The 22,255-nt window shown below is 51.6% G+C and overlaps 1 protein-coding gene across 9 annotated transcripts in view; it reads right to left on the reverse strand.

Moving 5' to 3' along the window:
- Positions 1-22,255, reverse strand: part of KIAA1671 (KIAA1671 ortholog) — a 184,060-nt gene that overhangs the window by 57,692 nt on the left and 104,113 nt on the right. Inside the window, exon 1 of one of the 9 annotated variants that reach the window (XM_036908981.2) lies at positions 6,788-8,108. The exons of 6 other annotated variants lie outside the window; for them this stretch is intronic. In XM_036908981.2, coding sequence (XP_036764876.2) covers positions 6,788-7,072 — 285 coding nt within the window. In that variant the 5' untranslated portion in view covers positions 7,073-8,108. 2 more of the 9 variants (XM_036908984.2, XM_036908982.2) reach the window with 2 other exon arrangements.

Below are 22,255 nucleotides of genomic sequence, written 5' to 3' on the forward strand. Positions count from 1 at the left end.
AGGGCAGAGGCGGAGTTTGGGGAGGTGGGCCTCTAGAAATCCAGACAAAGGAGTGGGAGCCCAGACCCACCCCTGCAGAGCCAGAGGGGTTAATAAATCAGGGAGTGTGCACACTGTGGCACGTTACAGGGGCATTACAGTAGTCTTTACTAAGGACACGTAAAACTGCTACATTTTCTGAAGGTTAAAGACAGAAGGTTGGCAATTTTGTTTGAGAGAGGGGAAAAAAGACAGGAAGGAAATGCCTTTGAATGCCAAGAGTGGTTTTCATCTGTGTTAGAATAGTGGGTGGATTTTGTTGTCATTCCATTTTTCTATACTTCCAAATACGAAATGAGCTTGCCCCCCTTTTTTACTCAGGGGGAGGGGTGAGGAGGTCAGTGTGATTTCACATAAGCAGGGCCCTGGGGAATAGGCGAGCCCTTCGTCCCGCCCTGCTTGTCACTCCAGGTCTCTCCCAGAGGCACTGACTCTGGGCCCAGCCTTTGACCCCAGCTAAATCCATGAAGGGGCCATAGTTTTCTAGGTGACATCACCCAGCTGCCTGGAAGGGGACACGGAGACCTGAAATCAGATGCAGCCAGCCCACAAAGAGCAGCCCACCCTGCCAGGCGACGCACTGACTTCGTTCTGGTCTACGGCACTGCATTCAAGCCCAACACACCAGCTCCCCGCCCTAAGGGCAACCTGAGGCCAGGGCAGCAGAGGGCTCTGGGTGTGCAGTGGCAGGTGCACGTGGCACAGACTGCAGCAGATGCAGGAGTCATGGTAGCTGGAACCCTCCTCCCCTGAAGCACAGGTCTCCAGGAGAAATAGAACAACCCTACCTGGCACATAGTAGGTGCTCCAGTTGTTACTCTGATCTTGATATCACTCCCTTGCTCAAACTCCTAAAATCTAACACCTTTACTAGAGTCCCTGCCCATCTCTCCAGACTCATCGCCTGCCCTCTCTCACTTACTCACTCTGCTGTAGCCACCCTGGCCTCCCTGCTGTTCCTCAAACACACCAGGCACAGTCCTGCCTCCGGGCCTTTGCACTTGTTTGTCTCGCTGCTGGGATGTTCTTCGCCAAACCTTGAGGCTCCTTCCCTCACTTCATTCAGGTCTCTACTGGAACACCCCCTCCTGAGAAGACTTCCCTGAGCACTTCCTAAAATACCCTCCCTGCCAATCCCCATACCCTGTGACTTTTTTCTTAAAAGCTCTAACAGTTATCTGAGACTATCTTGTTCATTTATTAGTTGACTTATTTGTTTATTGTGTCTCCCTGTTCCTGTGAGTCTGATGAGGGCAGAAGGCCTGCCGGTCTCGTCCTCCATGGAGCTCAGTGCCTAGCATGCTGAGGTACTCAATAAAAAAATCCTTAATGAATGAATACTTTTTACTACCATTATATCTCAAGTTTTCCATCCTGCCGTCTGAGGAAAGAACCCCAAGACACAATAGGCTGGAATCTTAGTATCAACCCTGTATAGCAGGGCCAAGTCACTGATCCTCTCCGGGCCTCAGTTTACTTACTTTCTCTATGATATGAACATGGTGCCATAAGGTGGACACAAGAATAAAGGAGAGTGGATTTCAGGAAGGCAGATGGGATACAAGCTCCTACACATGCCGGATGCTGATCTGGGCACTGGTGATACGGAGGTGAACCAGGCTAAGACCCCAGCCCTCACAGGTCCTACTTATGTTCTACTAGAGGAAGCAGCATAAACAAGGGAAATGAAATCAGTATAGCTGAGATAAGAACCAGAAAGACATTAACAGGGGTGAACATGGCAGACCATCACCCCAGCCTTGGCTGTTGTCCTGGAGCTGAAAAGACAGCAAAAACCATTCTGGGCAGAGGGAACCATAAGGGCAAAGGCCCTGGGTCCAAAAAGAGCACGCATTGACTGACGAAGAGTAGGAGGTCAGAGTGGCAGGAATAGAGTCACCATGGAGGACGGCAGAAGAGCTGAGGTCAAGAGGGAGGGACGCAAGGCCAGATCCGTATGTCCTTGCAGGCCACGGTAAGAAGCTGAGGCCTTCGGAGTCTGGGTGAGGCAGGGGAATGACTTGACCCCTTGGGCTGCTGGGCAGAGAATGGACTGGACGGGGAGGGGCCTGAGGAGAAGCAGTGGGGAGGCTGTCCTCCCAAGAGGTATGTCCACATCCCAGCCCCTGGTCCCGGTGACTGTGACTACACTTGGAAAAAGGGTCTTTGCAGGATCTCAAGATGAGATGGTGCTGGATTACGCTGATGGGTCCTAAACCCACTGACAAGTGACCTTATGAGAGATGGAAGGGACAGCCATATAAAGACAGAGGCGGAGACTGGAGGGACCCAGCCACAAGCCAAGGATGCTGGGGGCCACAGAAGGCAGAGGAGGCAGGAAGGCCCTCCCCTGGAGTCCTAGGAGGGAGGCGGGGCCTGACAACAACTTGGTTTTGGACTTCGGCCTCCAGGACTGGGAGGGATACATTTCTTTTGGTTGTTTTCAGCCACCAAGTTTCTGGCAATTTATTAGGGCAGCCTTAAGGACCTAACATGGAGGAGGCAGGGACTGGAGCCCGGGCTTCTGAAGGTCAGAGTCACAGACATCCCTTTCCTTCCTAATTCTCTCTCACTTGCTAAAAAAGTGGATGAGGGGAGGTTGTGAGTGTGCCGGGAGTAGGGAGACGCAGAGCCCAGCTAAATATTTTAAGCATCCATTTCACTCCATAATTGACACAGAACCAAACACTCCCACTCAGCCTTAGGCTAGAGGATTGAGCGCTAGGCACTGGTACGGGTGCTAAACAGTGAGTCCCCTGAGCAGCGGGTGGCTGTGGGCCCAGCAAGGCGGACACACCGGAGTCCTCACGTCCCAGTCTCACCGATCGCAGCCGGGTGGCCTCTGACTCTCCCTCTCTATGCTTAACATGTCTCATCCACGAAATACAGGGCTACATACAGCCCCCTTTCCCTAAAAGTGCAGTACTGGGTTTGATGAGAACAGGTCCTTGCAAACAGAGGAGGTGCTTGACGTACACAGGATCCCTGCCCTTCCCCCATTCAGGTCACTGGGAAAATACTCTGGCTGCAGTTACAGTTTTCCAGATCAAATCATATATAGTGCTGGTTCTCAACTCGGCGGGGAGGGCAATTTTGCCTCCAGGGGACACTTGGCAATGTCTGGAGACATTTTTGGTTGTCATGACTCTGGGGTGTTACCAGCACCTAGTGGGGAGAGGCCAGGCATGGAGAATACATGGGGCAGCTCCCTTGTCCTGCAAAGAATTCCTGGCCCAAGATATCAATGATGAGACTGAGAAACTCTGATAAACAGCAACAGTTTGACATTACAGACAGGCCCTTGCTATTTTAAGGAACCCCATAGTATTCAGCACACATATTACAGACGTAGGTGCTGACATATTCATTATCTGCCCCTTTAGAAAACAGCTTCAGGAAGGCAGGAGTTCTGTCTGTTTTGCTCACAGCCATCTCCCCAGTGCTAGCACCCTCGTGGGTGCTTGATAAACACTGGTGGAATGAAAAGGTAAGTGAATGACTGGAGATACACAAAGAATATACAACTCATGCTCAGCACAGAGCCTGGCACGTAAATGCCCACGAAGGGTCAGCACGTTCTTACTCTCCTTCCTAAAGCACCAGGCTAGCCAAGGGCATGTGGGACTCACATCCACAGAGTCTGAACCCCACCCTTCAATCCCCCAAAAAGCCACATGAAATGCACATTTATTAAGCACTTTCTGTATGCCAGGTATTTAACAGGTGCCAGGGCTGTAATGGTAATTTTTACTTATTCTATCCTAGGGGACCACCCACCAGACAAGTCCCAGGAAAATCCCCATTTTACAGATGAGGGCACTGAGGCCAAAAGAGGTTATTTAAACTGCCTAAGGCCCTGCACACTGAAGCCTGAGTCAGGAACCCAAGTCTATTGAATTCCAGAGCCCTCTTTGTGTAGTGGCCCTGAGACCCTGCACTTCCCACTTTTATTCCAGCCCCAGCCTCCGTGGCATTGCCATTGTTCCTGGGTTCTGGAATTGTCTATCTGGCCTCTACCTGGGGTCCAGTGAGTCTACTGGGCAATGTTCTCAGGCTCATACTGGGCTGCAGCACAAACATGCCTCTTCCTGCCTTTGTCACTCAGAGACAATGCATTTGTTTCCCCCCTTCCCGCCTTTACTCCTTGGAAGCAGAGGCAGGCCATTAGCAAATTATTTCAAGGCTGGCTTTAGAAAACATTTCAGGGCACGCCTTTGAGGGTTACTTCATGCCTGCACTAGATTCTTCTACACTGCTCTGAGTAAATACAGGCCTGAGGCAGGACTTGGAACTGAATGGATTATTTAGATAAATCACGTACAAGTTCAAGTCCTGGAAACGAAAAGCCCTCCCCCTTCCCAACCCAAGCAACTGCTGTTGTCCCCTGAACTCCTAAGTGATTGTCTATGGCTTTCCAAAGTTTCCTCCCATACGACTAATATTTAAGTGAAGTCCCCCAAGTCAAAGGGGCATGTGTGGATTTTCCAGCTCAAAGGGGAACACTGAAGAAATGGTTTGAGAAAAAAGGCTTGGCTGTCACAGTAGCTAACTAAGGCACACGTACCACGTGCTAAGCATGGACACATGCATCACACATTTACAGGCACTTAAGTGCTCATAAAATGATAATGGTCCTCATTTCACAGATGAGGAAACTGAGGCACAGAGAGGGTAGGAGGTTGCACAGAGGAAGTGGCAGAGCCAGCATTTGAATCCCAGCCCTCTAGAACCGTACACAGGTTCCCATCCCAGCTTGGCCCTCGTCCTGCCAAGTCAGAACACAGTGACGTCCTGGCACCCAACAGAGAGACGGCATTTATGAGCTTATGCCTATTATGTGCCCAGCACCGTGTCAGGCATTCATTTCAACCTCCTAACGACCCCATGGTGCTCCCCTGTTGACAGAGGAGGAAACTGAGGCTTGAGAACATGGCAGAGTTGGATTAAAGCTCCCAACCCCAGTGCCGGCTGGGCCTCACTGGTCAGTAGATGCCTCATGGGCAGGAACCTGAAGCCCAGATATATTCAGTGTGAACTTGCACAGTTGCAGGTGCTGAGATGCAAGAGTGAACAGAGGAACAACGGGCCTGCACTACCTGACTTCATTCATTCATTCACCATGCTGGGAAGGCGGGTCATGTGGCGCCACCCACGGGTCACACAGGGCAACAAGGCATGGGGGACTCAGGCCAATGCCCAGGGTCACGTGGCTCTGAGGGTGAGAGCGCCGAATGTCGCCAAACCCCATGCCCTTAACTGCATAGCCAGAAAGGGGACAAGACAAAAGAGAGAGAGGCAGAAACACATTCACAGAGACAGAGAGATATGAAACAGAGACAGAGAGACAGAAAGGATGAACAAGAGGGTGGCCTTCTTTCCCTGGTCCAAGTCATCCCTTCCAGAGTTGGGTTGGGGGGTCCACCTTGTAAATTCAGACTGCACTGATTTTTCCAGGGCTGCGAAGCAGCACAGACAGCACAGACCACAAGAATAGGTGTCCTATTTGCAGCTGACTGCTCTGGTTCCTGTGTGACCCTGGGAGTGTCACTACACCTCTCTGGGGAGGCCAGCCCCTGTACCTAGCAGGACAGCTGTGAGCCTTCAGTGACCTCAGGTATGTAGAGGGCTGGCTCAGAGCCTACTGCCCCACGGCTCTATCCCTAAATGCTGGATCTCATAATGAACATCAGCACCTGTTGCAAAGCTGAACCCAGAGAAGGAGCTGGCCTAGACCTTCACCCGTCTTCAGCCTCCCTCAAACTGGGCTGATACTGCAGGGTGGCAGGAGGCTCCTATGTGAAAATGCCAGGCACTCTCTATGGCTTTAATCCAGGTCAGTGAGGTGGGCTTCCCTAAAGTTATTGGGAAGGTCCGGAGAGGAAAAAATCTTTTTGCAAAGAGCTTGGCTGGAGAGAGCCCTGCGTTGGGGGTCAGAGCCCAGGGTTCTGGCCTTGGCTTTGCCATTCACAGCTGTGCTACCCCAGGCAGGTGTCTTTCCCTGTCTGCACCTGGTCCCACCTCTCCAAACCATCAGGAAGTTCCTTGAGATTAACTCTGCACCAGCCCCCTAGCTGGATGCAGGTCGAGTGTTTAATCTTTAGATGCCATTCCACCCTGGCCTCCCGAACCCCATCACACTTGCCTGAGTGAGAGATGGTGGAGCCCAGGACCCAGCCTGGGGCCTCCAATCCTGGCCCACCACTGACACCCAGCCCCAGGTTCACAGGCCAGCGGGAAAACCCACCCACCACCTTGGGTCTCCTCGGATGATCAGATGCGACCTTGCAATTTTGCTGAACGACAAGATGACAAAGCTTTAGCTCAACAAGCACATGACATGGACACACAGTCATCCTGGGAGAGTGACAGGAGATGAAGCAGGTGCCAACTGATCCTCCCTAAAAATAGGGGAGGTCGAGCATCTGCCAGGGGCCGGAGTGTCGGCACTTACAGATAAAATCAACCAGATGAGGCAAGCCTGACCCATGTGCCAGCCCTGGCCATACAGACATGGAATCCAGTACATATTTCCTGACCACTCCGAGAGAGAGTAGCCTCACCGTCAGGGGAATCATGGCCACACGCCTCCTTCCCAGGCACAGGGGACAGGAAGCAGTGGGGCTGGCCGGCAATGATTCTGGAAGAGGCAACTCCCTTTTTTGGATCTGGGGGATCCCCCAGTGGGGAGCACTGAAGAGGAGGAGTTTTTCCTGTTGTTTCAATATTTTAAAAAATATAATTAGCTTACAATATCTGGTGGCTCTGAATCCGTCTGCTTTTTCCTCAGGGAGGAAAATCTCTGTTGGCTGCGAGCGGAGAAGCGGCGGAAAGATTCCCGACTCCGGGAAGCGAGGTGTCGGAAGGACGAGGTGCGCTTGAAGGGGGTCCGGCTGGCGGGCTCTGCACTCGTCCGTTCGTGGCCCACCGTGGTGGTCACTAGGTTGAGGGCCTCCTGGAAGGACCTCCTCACAGTGCCCACCCACTGGGTCATGTGGGTCTGGGCCACCGAGAGTTTGTCTCCCAGGTAATCCATGGGGCCAGCAGGAGGGAAGGTGGCGGTGAGGGGGAGAAGGGCAGGGGCAGTGCCAGGGGCCTCTCCGCTCTCTCTACTGAGCGCTCACAGCAAGCTCTGCGCTCGCCTGGAGAGAAAACCCAGCAGCTCTCTTCAGCCAAAGCAAGAGTAAATAAACATCGCTGAGCCAGCAGCCAGCTGCGCCCTCGGGTTCCGCTCAGGACTGGGAGGCAGTTCAGGGCCAGGCTGGGAGTCCCCCACCGGAGGGGCTGTATCGTCAACACGCTGAGAGGTCCGATCCCCAGTCCTGCTCACAGCGGGATCGGCGGTGACTGTGGCGAGTTGCTTGGAGGCACCAGCAGCCACACTCGCTCCAGGGTGTGACAGTCCCCGAGAGGCGGGGGAGGAAGAGGCGGTGGCCTGGGCACCCGCTTGGTCCTCACTTTCCGTCAGGTCGCTGGACCCCCCAGGAGCAGTGTTAGGACGCGGTGGGCCGGCTGCTGCCCGCCGCTGTCCCCTGCCCAGCTGCCCACAGCCGGGCCCCACTCACCTGACCCATGCAGGTTTCCTGTCCTCTGGCCAGAGCTTGGAGACCTGCTGGCCGGCAGGCAGCTAGCTCATTTCCGGAGGCAGCCACCAGGGCCCCCGGGTCCCCTGGCTCGGCAGCCCGGGATTACATCAGTCCCCATCTTAGCGAGGGGCTTCGCTGCCCAGGAATGCGGGAGGGGCCTCAGGGAGGCGGCTGCCCAGGGATCTGACGTCCGCCCCCATTTTTTTTTTTTCCCCAAGTCCCAACTCGCTCACCGTCCCTTGGGGCTGACGGTGACTTGCCGTGCCCGGCAGCCTAGCCGCCCTGTGCCCTCGCCGCTGGGCGCAGGAGGAGGTGCTGCTGCACAGATGCACGTGTGTGCACGCGAGTGCATGTGCGCTGTGTGTCGGGGATCGGCCAGCCTGAGGAAGGCTGGAACAGTTGGGAAACTGTCTCTAGGGTGACAGGCAGCGCCTCGGGACCTCTGACCGGCTGTCAGCCTGTCTCCCTCTGGCGGTCGTTTCTCTGTTAGGTTCTCTCCTCCTCTCCAGTCTCAATTTCCACTTGTTTGTCTCTCTCCCCCTCCTCCACCTCTGGCTTTTCCAGCCTTCTCTCCCTCCCTCCCTGGAAGGCAACACCCAGCCAGGTGAAATAGCTCTGAGGTCCCTCAAGAAGGGAACTGGGCCGGGCGGTATTTCAGTACAGGCGGGGTTGCCATGGCAACCCCGGGGTACAGCATCTGCCCCGTTCTGGGCAGGCAGGCTAGGCATAGGGAGCAACGGGAATGATTCATGGTTTACACTGGATCACATGAGCTCCCCGGTTTTAACTCCTGTGGTGCTGGAATAGTCAGGGCAGGGGGCGGCGTGGGGGACAGACAAGTCAGCAGCAGCTGAGACCAGAGAAGGGGCTTGTTCCGGGGTCGCCAGGGAGGATGCGCAGCAGCTGCGTCCTGGGGGAGGCATGCCTGTGCAAGGAGCTTCCTCCTCCCAGCAGGGATCTACCCCCCATTTTACAGACAAGGAAATGCGACTCAGAAGTGTAGAGTCACCTGCCCAAGGTCACACAGCAAGGCTACTCACAGGGCATGGACCCAGGCTGTTCCCTACCCATTGTTTTCCGGGCCTGACACAGCACCTGGCCCAGAGTTGGAACTCGGTAAATACTGTTTGAACGCTGAGTCCAAAGCTAAAAACTTGATCAGTCTGACTGCATCTGGAGCCCTTCCCCCCACATTATCTCAGTTTTGAGCAAATATTTGCTCCCTAGACACTGATCAACAGGCCTTACTTGAGAAAGGTTTTCATGAAGGTGTCTCTGATGACGCAAATCTCTCTCTTCTCTGTATTCCCAGTCCTTATGGCTCTTCGTTCACTCATTCTTCTTTCATTCATTCAGTTAAACATTCAGAGAGTTTATTACTCTGGGCCAGGCACTGGATACAGAGACTAACAACAGTCCCTGCCACTGAGGGTCGCAGAACAGCAGCATGCTATAACGGTGGGGCAGCTTAACTGAGTCCACAGTACCATTCTAAATGTTTACAGGAATTAGCCCACGAATCCTTGCGTGAACCCATTTGACAGAGGAGACTGAGGTCCAGAGAGGTGAAGTCGCCTGCCAAGGTCATCCGATGCAGTTGGCAGCTCCAAGATGGCCCATAACGATCCTTGCCCCTGTCATTCACACCTTGGCATGATCCCCTCCCACTGAAACAGGGTTGATCTGTGTGCCCGAGAGAATAAGACAGTGTATGACTTCCAAAGATCTGAAAGGTATCACAGCTCTACCTTGCTCTCTTCGATCATGCTGGGGAAGCCAGCCGCCATGCCGTTAGGATGCTCAAGCAGTTATGTGGAGAGAATCAAGCTGCCATCCGTGTGAGGGAGCCACTTTGGAAGCATACACATCCCCAAACCCTCAGATGACTGCTGCCCTTGACTGCAACCTCGTAAGAGACCCTGAGCCAGAGCCATCCAGTCAAGTTGCTCCCAAATTCCTGGCCTACAAATATCACAAGAGATACAAATGCCCAGAAGCCAGACAGTGCCTGGCCCATCAGGAAACCAAAGGCTGGAGCAGAATAAGGGGAGAGAGGGAAAGGTGACAAGGGGCTTCTGCAGCAGCCTGCAGGTCCGATATGTTAGGAAGCATTACTCTACCATGCAGATGAGGAAGCATGCACAGGGCCCACTTCCACACATGTGTCTGGCCCTGCCCGCAGCCCCATATGGCCTCTAGGGTCCCAGGGCTTCTGGTCTTCAAGGGCTGCCCATTTCTTCACATGGAATGCCCACTATCAGCCTCCTACAGCAAGCAGGCGACTTCTTAGCGTTGCTGGGAACTTCCAGGTGGGAAGAGAAATTGCTGAGTCCTCTCCACCTGGCTCCAGGAAAGTCACACTAGAAATACCTAAAGAGCTGGAAAGGGGCACAGCTTTTTAACAGACCATCTGGACACAGAGGTGGGAAATCTGAGAACCTTCAAGGAGGAAAAACGTTAAATTAAAGCAATATACAAAACACCTTTTAAAATGATAACACCCAATGTTGGCCAGGCTGTGATGAAAGAGACACTTTTAACCATAGCAGATGGAAATGGAAATCAGTATATATTTCTGAATATATACTGAATTTAACACACAAGATAAAAAGTCTTAAAAACAATGGCCTGCCAGTAACATTAGTGACATACATGCTAAACTATATCAATATCTATAACTTATTTTGAAACACAGGGGAAAATAAGGATGTACTAAGGAATGGATGGATGGCTAGATTTTTATAAAACACGTGTTGCAGAAGTTTAGTGATTACAGGCTTTAGCTGGTGGATGTACATGTGTCCCCTGTACAGTTTTTCCGTGTTTGAAATTTTCATACTAAAAGGCTGGAGTAGGAGCATGTATTTGCCTTTTACCCCTGTAGTTCGTGATCCAGTTCCACAACCAGCAATCTGACCTTGGAAGTGAGAATAATTGATACAAACATTTTACTACAAGGATGTTTATTGCAGTAATATATGCTACTTACATTCATGAAAAATTAGGAAGAACCTAATTGTCTTAACAAAAAGGGACTTGGTCAGTGCTGTGCTGAGCCACACTTATGTCAGGGGTAAAAGAAAAAATCAGTAATACTGACCTTGCTTTATTAATAATCTTGATAGTTTGTTCATCATGGATTTTACATTAATTTTTATTTTTTTAATACTGCATTAAAACATTATTTTTCTTGATTACTGACATTTCTTAGTGCCCCCTTAACTTTGCCCTAGGTGCACGCCTCAGTCACCTTGCCCCACTCCAAGCTCTGGATTTGCCAAATCAATGTGGTATCATGGTGAAGGGTTTGGAGTCCTGCCTCTAGCTCTTATTAGCTGTGTGACCCTGAGCGAGTTACTTAACATCTCTGATTTCCAGAGACGAAATCATCAAATTTGTATTATCACTGATGCTGTCTGTACCATCTACTGCATACCAGGCACTGTGTAACATCATTGTATTACATTATCTGCTCCTCCCAACAAGGGAATGAGGTTTGTGTTATGATTATTACCCCACTTTACAGGTGGAGAAACTGAGGCAGAGGGCAGTGAAGCAACCAGTCCAAGGGCACACCACTATTCAGTGGTGGAGTTTGCTACCCCAGCCTCACACCTCTGACAAGGTAGAGGATGTCCTAGCCCTTGCCCGATCAGTCTGGAGGGAAGACCAGTGTCCAGAAAAGCAGAGGAGACCCATTGGCAGGAGACCCACAGTTGCACCTCCTTCCACAAGGGTAGAAGGGTACAGAAGTGGGCTGGGAAGCCAGATTGTTTGCTTGCTCCCTCCTGGCTCCCTCTAGGTACAGTGTGGTCTGAAAGTGTGACTATAAAAAGCGTTGCTCCCTGAAAACTGGGGCAGCGCAGGCACTTTCCCCAGAGGACTTTTTCTGCAAACTCTTCTGTTCTCTCTAGAAAACTCTTGGGATGTTGCTGCACATCGAACAGGAAAGAAAGCCATCTCCTTATATAAGTAATCCAAAACATACTGGAGAAGCTGTTAAGATCCAGGAAACAAACAGGAATTTTATCCACAATGTGAGGCGGGGACCAGAGATCACCATTTCCAAAAAAGCATGAGCAGTTATGGAAATCAGAATGTCGGTCATTCATTCATTCAGCAAACACTCCCAATGCACTTATTCTGTGCCAGCTCTGCAGTGGCCCTGAGGAGACTCATAGTCCCTGAAGAGCTCACGGTAGCTTTCAATTCCCAATCAGCAAAGGGGCAAAATATATGAACACCTCAAACCTGAGCCTATCATTTTCTCCCCAAAATCTGACACAAACATGCACACCCTAGGGAATCCCTCAGATGGAAGAAAAAGCCATTAAAAAAATGAACAACTGCAGTACAACTGTCAAGGTCTATGATCGACAAGTGAGTAACATGCTATAAGAACATAAGAGGGGGTGGTGAAACCCAACCAAGAAAGTATAATGTTGAGGAAAGAAGAGCTAAGAGAAAATGATCACTATTGAGGATTTGCATTTGGAATGGGATTATCTGGGTGGGGATAAATAGGAATACTCCAAGAAGTCTGAAATAGAGAACAACCTGTGCAAAGGCCAGGGTGCGTGGCCATATTCAGTCTTCCCTGTGGGCTTTTGCTGTATCCCTACCTAAAGCTGTCTTCTCTCTCACTTTACTGGACTTCTTCCCTACCCCAAGGCTACCTTGAGCAAGTTCAGTCTTTTCCAAATCTCCCCCAGGAAGTCTTAAGACCCTCTTCATATCCTGCTTCTCCAAAATTGTACACATCAGGAGTGTGCAGGCTGGGCCTAAAAATACACTAACACTACATTGATGAGGAAGCTGGTGCAGCAGAAATAATAACAACCATTAACTGAGGATATACTGTGTGCCAGGAACTGGTTACCCAAACACCTCAACTCATTTAACCCTCAACAACCCTAGAGGGTGAGTCCTGTTATTAATTATCCCATTTTGCAAAGCACAGTGAGGATTAAAGAGCCGAAGGGATTTACTCAAGGTCGCTGAGTAAATCCACTGAGCTGGTAACTGGAGCTTTGAGACTTAAATCCCGGCCTATCTGATTCCAAGGCCCTCCCTAGGGCAGACCCCTTAAAATGGCCAATTCTGCCCCGAGCCCCATGTATGAGGGCAGTGACTATTCTGCACACTTATCTGGCAACGCCTACAGGACTGGTCTGATTGTAAATCATCCCATTTCCTTTTCGAGACTAATTCCTGAGACCCCACGTGGGAAAGGCTGACAAGTGGGCCCAGTTTAAACTTGTCTCCTTTCCCCCTCTATGCTTTCAGAGGGTCAGCTAATGGCTCAGCGTTTCCCTCGAAGGCTGGCATCCTTCCTCCCTGACTCATGGTTTTTTCATCACAAAGAGGAGATCATAAAGCCCACCCTCTTCAAAAGGCTGTGGCGAAGAAATGATTGAGATCATCCTTGCCCAGCATATAATGGACAATAAATGGCAGCCACAACTATTTGATGATAATTATTCTATTTAATTCATATTGTCTCATTGTTGAGACAAATCATAGGACCCTAGACAGTCAGAACTAGAATGGCCAGTAGAGACAAAGCCTAGGCCAACCTTCTCGTTTCACCAAAGAAATAGGCCCTGATGGACGGCCGCCCCAGGCCCCATGGTAAATCTATGGTGAACACTCCGATTCCCCAAAGGAGCCAGTCACGATGCAGACTCTGTCAGGGTCTCTGGCCTTATGTCCAACCTGTTCAGCTTCTCTCCACCCCAGCCAAACCAAACATACTGTCACCCTGGGGTCACCACGACATCTCTCATTCAGTCCTCGGCACAGGCTGTTCCCTCAGGCTAGGACACCATTCCACCCCCTCCGCATCTGGTCAGCATATCTCAGATCTGTCCTTCCCAGCTCAGCTGAAGTACACCCTCCTGCGGGCCACCTCTGGGCTCCCACTCTGCCATCTCGCCCAACCAAATCATTAGCACACTGGGTGGGAACAAGATTTACCCATCAGCCCCCTGACTCTGAGCCCATGTCCCATTCACCCTTGATTCTCAGGAGGCAGCATCAGCTGGCATGCCTACTGCGTGAAATGAAGGTATCAATGAGGCTTGAACCCAAGTCGCACCACTCCCAACATCCTCCTCCCTAGGGCATGTTTCCAAGGTAACCGGGGAAAGAATTCTGATGTAGAAAAACAAAGCAAAACAAAGTGACTTGATCCTACAGGTCAACCTCAGATTATTTATAAACCAAGCCCAAGACTATTTCCTTGTGTCCACTGATCACGTTCTTATTCAAATGGCCATTTTAATGACCTAAGACACCCTTAATTCACCTTGGGAGGGGAGAAAAAAAAATAATCACCCGGAAAGGAAATCTTTCTAGAAACAGTCAGGAACTCATCAGCCTTCTTCATCAGGCCCCAGCCTGAGTTCAGGCCAAAGTAACATTTTCCATGCTGGGGAGAGCCTGCTGTGCGGGCCCTCCAGGTGTGGCAAGGCCAGCCGGTCATTACAGCCCCTCTTTGAAGAGGTGAGCATCTAATAAAGCTCCCACCCCGGCCTCCTCTAAAATGGAAACACGGTGGGCCAAGGGCCTTGCCCACTCCATCCTGCTGGGCTGCCCCTAGCTCGGGGGACAGCGGGCCCTGGGATGCCACCACCCTCTCCTTGGGCATCCAGGAAGCACCAGGACCCCACGGGGGTCTTTTATCTTGTTGCCTTGCCTGGGGTTGGACAGCCTGTTTCTACCGTAGCAACTGAATTTCCACATTTTTCAGATCACCTAGAAAAAGAGAGCAGGATGTTCCTGGGGAGAGACAAGTAGGCACTGGGACAAGGAGACACGCTATTAGGAAATGCATTCCTGAGCAGTGGGCTTGCTATACTTGGCCGAACTGGCCCATAAGCAGCACCCCAAGATTTCAAGGATCTCCATGGGGATGATAAGAGATGGGAAGAATGAATAGAAGGTCTTTTTTTCCTTGCTCACACCCTCCTGGCCTTTAGATTTCAACAAGCATTTGATTAAGCACCTACTATGTGCCAGGCACTGTGCCAGGTGCTGGGGAAACAGTGAACAAAAGCCTCAATCCTTGGCCCCTACAGCAGTTTTATTTGGGTTTTGCATTAAGTATAACAACAAATCACAATAGTTCTCATTTGCTGAGGGCCTACTGTGCATCCTGCCACCTCCTTGGCCATATAACCCGTGAAGGCTGTACAGACTAGGAAGCAAGAGTCTAAATGATGAAGTCATGAGCCCATGTCACATGGCTGCTACACGCAGAGCCATGACTTGAACCCAGGCCCAGCTGAGCCCAAAGCCTGTGCTCTTAGCCATTAGGCAACCCTGCCTTGGTGAGCATCCCACTCATGCCAGGCTGAGGCAGCACTGGGGGCATAGAAGACACGGTCCCAGCAGCAGAGGCCTCTCCCGTGTTCTCCTTTCCTCCCCTCCGCTTTGCTGCCTCTGACTCAAGACAGCCGTGAACCCCAAGTAAAGCCTGATGTGACAAGTGGGACGTTCCCCGAGATGGCCTCAGGGTCCCCTCCAGCCCTCAGTTCCAACAAGGGCTCAGCCGCATGGGCAGCCAGTGCCCAGCACATCCAGGTAGCTAAGAGGGCACCTTGCATCCCATCTGCCCAGTGGAATGGCAGGGGAGTGGGCAGGCCCCGGACCTGCAGACCCAGGTTTGAGGCCAAGGTTCTACCCCAACTCCTGGGGGTCCCCAAGGCACCGCTCACCTCCTCTCTAGGCCTCGATTCCCCGAGGAGGCTGTACCGGAAGAGCACGGGAAAGTCTGGCTCGAAATCCCAGGCCACCTGAGCTGGCCTTGAGAGTCCAGCAGACCTGGGTTCAAACATTATGTGGCCTTGGGCACTCAGGGGGCCCTCTCTTGCTTGGGTTGCCTCACATCAAATGGAAATTGTGACACCTGCCTCCCAGGTACAGTGTAAGTGGTGTCCACAAAGTAGGCCGCCCCCAGCTAGGGCAGGCGGGATGGTGCCAGGATCCGACAGCAGATGCCTGTGGCTGGAGTGCTCACATTTTGAAAGCAAACCTATGAAGAAAAATGGCCTCCCGAAGGCCAGACCAACATCTCCTCAAGGCTGCTGGGACAGAGTTAGGATTTCCTGAGCATGGATGGTGTGCCGGGCCCTATGCCACTTCACGTCATGCCCACAGGCACAGGGCAGGGCAGAGCTCCTCAGACTGACTCCTCGCTTCCTGACCCTGGGAAAGTGACTTGCCTTCTCTGAGTCTTTCCTTTTGTCTTTAAAATGGGATAAAAATGGTCCCCTCCTTCCCAGGTGCTGCTGAAATTTCTATGACATGCGCTCTAACCATCTCATGAGAGCAGAGCTACCACCCCCATGTGAGGCTGGGGATCTAGACAGTAAGCAAAGGCCGAAGGCTGCACAGCACCTACCGGTGAGATCTGGCTGGAGCCTGTGCTTCAAACCACCTTCCTGCAGCTGCGGCTCAGGGGGCACGGGGACAGCCGGCGCTTGGGAGCAGGGCCTCTGTCCTCCTCCGCCCACACCCAGCATTCCCATCAGTCAGCTCCACAGCCCTGAGCCCGCACTCGCCCTCTTCTCATCCACAAGGGGCTGGGAGTAATGGTCCTGCTTTCTGAAGCCTCCACACGGTAGCAGCTTTCTCCCAAGCTGGCTGGAGGTCCATCCTCTCATGCCTTGCTTCTCTGCAACCCAGAGGGCCCCTCCTCTGCGCTGCCCACCCTGTTCCAGGAACCACGCTGTGCCAGGCAGGGAGGGCAGGGAGGGGGTCGGCCAGGCAGCCTGGCCCTTTGACAAAGGTGTGTCGCCCCTTGGGTCCCCACAATGCCCACCTGGTGCACAAAGGCACATTCCAACAGCCTTGGAATCCTGGACTTGGGCTATTCTGGACTCACAGCCATCCAGAGCCCTCCTCACTAGGACAACCAAGGGGATACCCCCAGCTCCCTCCACCTGGCTGCTTCCTGCTGCCCAGGTTACCTCCCCAAACTGACTGCAGCCCCCACCCCACACACATCTGGGCTCTGACTGGTAGCTCCTCAGAGACTCACTCTCTGACCTCCCAGCACAAAGGAGCTGCCCAGACCCAGTATCAGAGCGCCCTTTCATTTACATGTTGATCCTTGCCTGGAACTTCCTATTCACTTCCTGACTATCTCCCCAAGGAAGGCTCATGAGAGCAGAAACTTCGATGTCTTATTCTCTGCTGTTGCCCCTGTGCCTAAGACATGGGAGGCTCTGTGTTTGCTGAATGAGTGGATAAATGAATGAATGAAGTGAAGGAGGGAAAGGGGCCATTTTTATTTTTTTTTTCTTTTTCTTTTTTTTAAATTAAGGTGTCATTGATATATAATCTTATGAAGGTTTCACATGAACAACATTGTGGTTTCAACAGTCACCCATATTATCAAGTCCCTCCACACCCCATTACATTCACTGTCCATCAGCGTAGTAAGATGCTATAGAGTCACTACTTGTCATCTCTGCTATACTGCCTTCCCCGTGACCTACCTATATTGTGTGTGCCAATTATAATGCCCTTTAATCCCCTTCTCCCTCCCTTCCCACCCACCCTCCCCAGCTCCTTCCCTTTGGTAACCACTAGTCCCTTCTTGGAGTCTGTGAGTCTGCTGCTCTTTTGTTCCTTTGGTTTTGCTTTGTTGTTATACTCTACACATGGGGGAAATCATTTGGCACTTGTCTTTCTCCACCTGGCTTACTTCACTGAGCATAATACCCTGAAAGAGGCCGCCTTTAAAGACTGCACAATAATGTCCCCCCCTCCAGGACGCCTTCCCAGCCACCCTCCCACTCAGTTCAGTGCTTCCCCTAGGCTCCCCAGCACCCTGGGCTTCCCCATCCATGCTCTCTTTGCTGCTGTATTATAAGGCCAATTTCCACACCACCTGCCCACCGCCTGTGGACACTGAGTGTCAGGGCTGTGCCGGTTCCATTCTGTATCTCCAGGGCCCATCCTGGGCAGTAGGCAGCTCAACATCACAGCTAAAGCTTATCAAGGTCTAACAGCAAGCTCAGTTGGAGAGCTTTGAGTCAGATAATTTAGACTCGGCAGCATCATCTTATAAAGAGGAGGACCGTCGCATACCTGTTTTACAGACAAGGAACATCAGGCTGAGAAGAGGCAAACTACTTGGCCAGGGTCGTACAACAAGGGCCCTGCGTGACCACCACACAACACTGCGCTCCAGCCTGGACCTCCTGTGTTTTTCACAGGAGGGCAGGAAGGTGAGGAGAGGAGATGGCATCAGCTCCAGGGTGGGGACAGCTAAGGGCTCCTCTCCAGGCTGGTCCCTCAGGCCACCAGGGGAAGGGGTACGTTTACTGGGCAGCTACTGTGTGCCACACGGCAGCACTTCACATACATCCTGACTCAGTCCTCATCACCCCTCAGGGAGGCACCACTCCCCCTAAATCTCAGGTGAAGGAACTGGGGCCGAGGACACACAGAGTGAATTGTACCCAGCTCAAACTTACTCAAGACAGCTGAGCACAAGAAAACTGTAATCAAAGAACTAGCCCAGGAAAGTACAATCATGAACAGCAGTCTTCCTTCCTGGCCAAGCCCTGAAAATGCTGGCTACTCACTTTCCACCCTCTCTTGCTTCAATAGCATAGGCATGGGACCAAATCCTAGCCAATGGGATCTTGTGGAGGGGTGGGGGCATCTGCTGGGTGGACTACGGGGAGGAATCTTCCTCCCACTGCACCCCCTCCTCCTTGGCTGGATGTTGTCAACTCTCCCCAGGATGGCTGGAACAGTGGCAGCCGTTTTGGGATGATGAGAGGATGAGCTGCTGAGGACAGGGTAGGAAGATGGAAAGAACCTGGGCTGGGGTCTACTAACCCAGGACATGGGAAACTTTTTGTAAAGGGCCAGATAGCAAATATTTTAGGTATCCCAGGCCACATGCAGTCTCTGTCACTTTTTTTTCTCTACTTCTAAAAATGGAGAACTCATCCTTAGCTCACAAGCCATGCCTGTTGAACCCTGAACTACATCTGCTTCTACCACCATGTGAGTTATTTGAAGTAACACGTGTCCTTATTGTTTGACCCATCTTTCCAGGGCCTTTTGCTACTTTCAGCATCCTCAAAAGCACCTTCACTGATAACATGACAACAGTGTACCAAGTATAGGTAAGGATGGGAAACAACCGAAGCTCCCAGGGGATGAGACGTTAACATGGTACGACCACTTTGGAAAACAGCTGAGCAGTTTCTTAAAAAGTTCCACGGCCACACACCATGTGATACAGCCCTCTCTGAAGGTGTTTGCCCAAGGGAAATGAAAGTATGTGCCTTTACAGAGATTTGTACATGAATGTTCATAGCTGCTTTATTATTCATAAGAGTCCAAAACTGGAATGAACCCGAATGTCTACCAGCAGGTGAATGGATACACACACTGATACGTCCATACAGAGAGAAAGAAGCCAGAAAAATGAGTGTATGATGTCTAAGAGTCTAGAAAATGCACTGATCTACAGTGACAGAGAGCAGATCAGTGATTGCTTGAGGGCAGGGATGGAAGGAGGGATGGACTGCACAGGGGCACGAGGAAACTGTTGAGAAACTGATGGTATATTCATAATCTTAATTGCTGTGATGTTTCATTGGGCATATACATGTGTCAAAATTCATCAAATTGTACACTTTAAATATGCATAATTTATTGTATGTCAATTATATCTCAATAAGGCTGTCAGGAAGTAACAGTGGTCGCTCTTATAATAAGCAGAACTCTGAGGGTAAGGGACGTGGGATGGCTAAGTGCTGGCTAAATGGGACCAGCAGGGGAGACAGATGACTGAGAAGACAGAGGCACCACCAGACCTTGTATGTCTTGGGTGGATGCTAAGTTCAGCTCTGCCAGCTCCATAAAGTAACTGAGGACAAGTGACACTAAGCCCCAGAAATGTTCTTAGTTTGGTAAACAGGATCCCCAGAAGCAGTCCCCAGAGATGGCCTGTGGACAAGTGGCCTTAATTGCCACTCCAGCCTCAAGGACCCATGTGGCCAGTGCAGAGCGCCCACCAGTTCTTTTTGGAACTCCAGGACGCCAGAGCTGGTGTGCGAGGAGCCCGATCACCAAGCGCCCTGAGGCTGGTCTCCTGTCATCTGATTGTCAGAATTCCCCAGAAGCTCTAGACGATTTTTTCATTCATTCCAGAGAGAACAGGAAGCAACTCTCGGCTCACTTCACCAACGGCCATCTGCAGCAGGCAGGGAACAAGCCTGGCTCTGCGGCTTCGACTCCTCCCCATCCGATCCCAGGGGCGGTTCGGGTGCCAGTGGGCCTGGGAGGGAACCTGGCCTTCCTCCTCAGGCACCTTCAGAGACTTCTGTCCTGGCCCAAGAGCAACAAGCCCAGGAACCAAGGGGAGGATGCTGCAGGCTAACCAGAAAGTGTAGGTCAAGCGAAATCATAAAGGGCCAGGGAAGAAACAACCATGAAAAGGAGAAAAAACACGGTTGCAGAGATTCAGTGCATGGGGACAAAGTAGGGGAGATTCACAACAGGAGTACCATGGCTTCTTACTTACATGCTGCTTAATGTCCTTTTAGAGACACACAGAAACGCTACAATTTTTTATTTTTATTTTTTTGCTCCTGGACGCTGGAATGGGATTCAGTACAGAGACTGGACCCCATGGAGCCCCATCATTTATAAGGACCACACATACCTTTTCTCATAGAATCTCCAAAACCACACCATGAGAGGGGCAGCACCTCTGCCGTTTTACAGAGGGCGAAACTGAGGCTCAGGGGCATTCAGTGTCATGCCCATGGTCGCTTGGCTTGGAGGCACGGCTGGGCCTAGAACGTGGGTGTGTCTGGTTTGCAGGCTGATGCCCTATGGCCCACGTATCGTGGAACAAGCCTTCACCAAAGTCTCAGGCAACACCACACAAGACCTGGCAGGCCCACTGCTGTCTGCCTGGTTGACCACAGCATCCCCAGCCCCTAGGTCCCCCACAAACAGCTGCTGAATGAATGAGAGGGTCTAGCCGAGGCCAGGCGTAGAGCTGGTGCTCAGTAAGGACCTGAAGGAGGCAGGAAGGGAGGAGAGAAGGCAGGGCTGGATTCCCAGTAGTTCCAGGTGCACCCAGGACACAGACTGTGGTCATTAAAACACAAAGTCATCACTGGAAAGCAGGACATGTCGCTAGTCAAATGTCCTCTCAGGTGTCCATTTTCACAATGGTCTCTCTTAAGACACAAAACATATTTTCTAACAACACTGCCCGGAGTTTTAAGGCTACCTTTCTGTCCTTCCAGAACAGGCAGGGGGCCTGCAGAGGCCACTGGGGGAAGGCCAAGGGGGTCAAGGTTTCATCAGCTGTCACTAGGGACTCCCACCAGGTCCTCCTCATTGTTCCTTTGAGGTGTGTCCTGGTCATCCTCACCTTTCACTTCCCAGCCCCGAGCTGGGGGCAGGAGGCCTGGGCTGGCCCAGGTCCGCCTCTAACCTGCCGGGTGGCCTTGGGCACATCCAGGTGCTGCTGGTCTCTGTCCTCCCAGGAGATGCCTCCGTCAATCTGTAAGAGTCCTTCAGGTCTAAGTCTCTCATTTACTCCACAAAACCATCCTGAGAGTCTGTGCATACCAGTGCCAGGCCCCTCCAGGAAGCTCAGAGCTCTGCACAGAATGGGATTCTATGCATAAACAGTAGATATTTTTGCTCCTGCTTAACCAACACCATCCCTTATCCCACCAGGGCAATAGAAAATGTCCTGTTTGTTTTGACAGAATGTGTTCAGAGGCAAAAGCCCCCAACAGGGTCCCCGAGGTGGCCCAGTGTGGGAATTGCCGCCGAGGGGACACAGCGTCAAGGAGGTGCCCGCGAACCAGTGTCTGTCGGAAGCAGAAATGAGTGGGGGCAGTGAGGGAGGCCGGCGGGCCGGGGGCACAAGCTTCAGGGAAGATCTTGGTGATGCCTCTCCATTCCCATCCAAGCAAGTTATTTTCAGAGTATAATAATAACCACCATAATTCCCTTCCCTTCCACCGCCAAGTGTTCTCATTTCAAAATGGATTTAATGAGATCTCTTAGAGGAAGGACTTCTCCAAGCAATTGAAAATGGCATGCAGTAATAGGATGCCAGGAATGAGTGTCACTTAATGGAAACCAAGCAAACAGAAACAGGTCAGTGGAGGGGGTGGCGGCCACCTCTGTACCTCCTGTGGGGTGGGGAAGGGGGGCCATCGAGCACAGTGTTAGGCACAGGACAGACACCCCTTATCTTTTATGTCAGGGATGCTCTGCCAAGAACCCCATGAGGTCTCGTCTCCTCTTGGAAGATGAGAAATCTGACTCATATTTGGGTCCCAGGCTAGAAAGTACAGCCCAGATAGTCTGGGCTCCAAATCTGGTCTGTCTGCTGTGAGCTGGGTGACTTTGGGCAAGTTGCAGCACCTCTCTGAGCCTCAGTCTCTATCTGTAAATGGAGATAGTAATAGGGATCACTTTGGAGGTCTTTTGTGGGGATTAAGTGAAACACTGCCTGGGGATTGTTTAACATGTAGTAAGCGCTCAATGAATGGTATAGCTTATCAACTGGCCAGAGGTAAAACGGCTGCATTTGAACCCAGGAACCTGCCTGCTTCCAAAGCTGAGTT

The sequence above is a fragment of the Manis pentadactyla genome, chromosome 14 (assembly GCF_030020395.1).
Source record: "Manis pentadactyla isolate mManPen7 chromosome 14, mManPen7.hap1, whole genome shotgun sequence".
NCBI lineage: Eukaryota > Metazoa > Chordata > Mammalia > Pholidota > Manidae > Manis > Manis pentadactyla.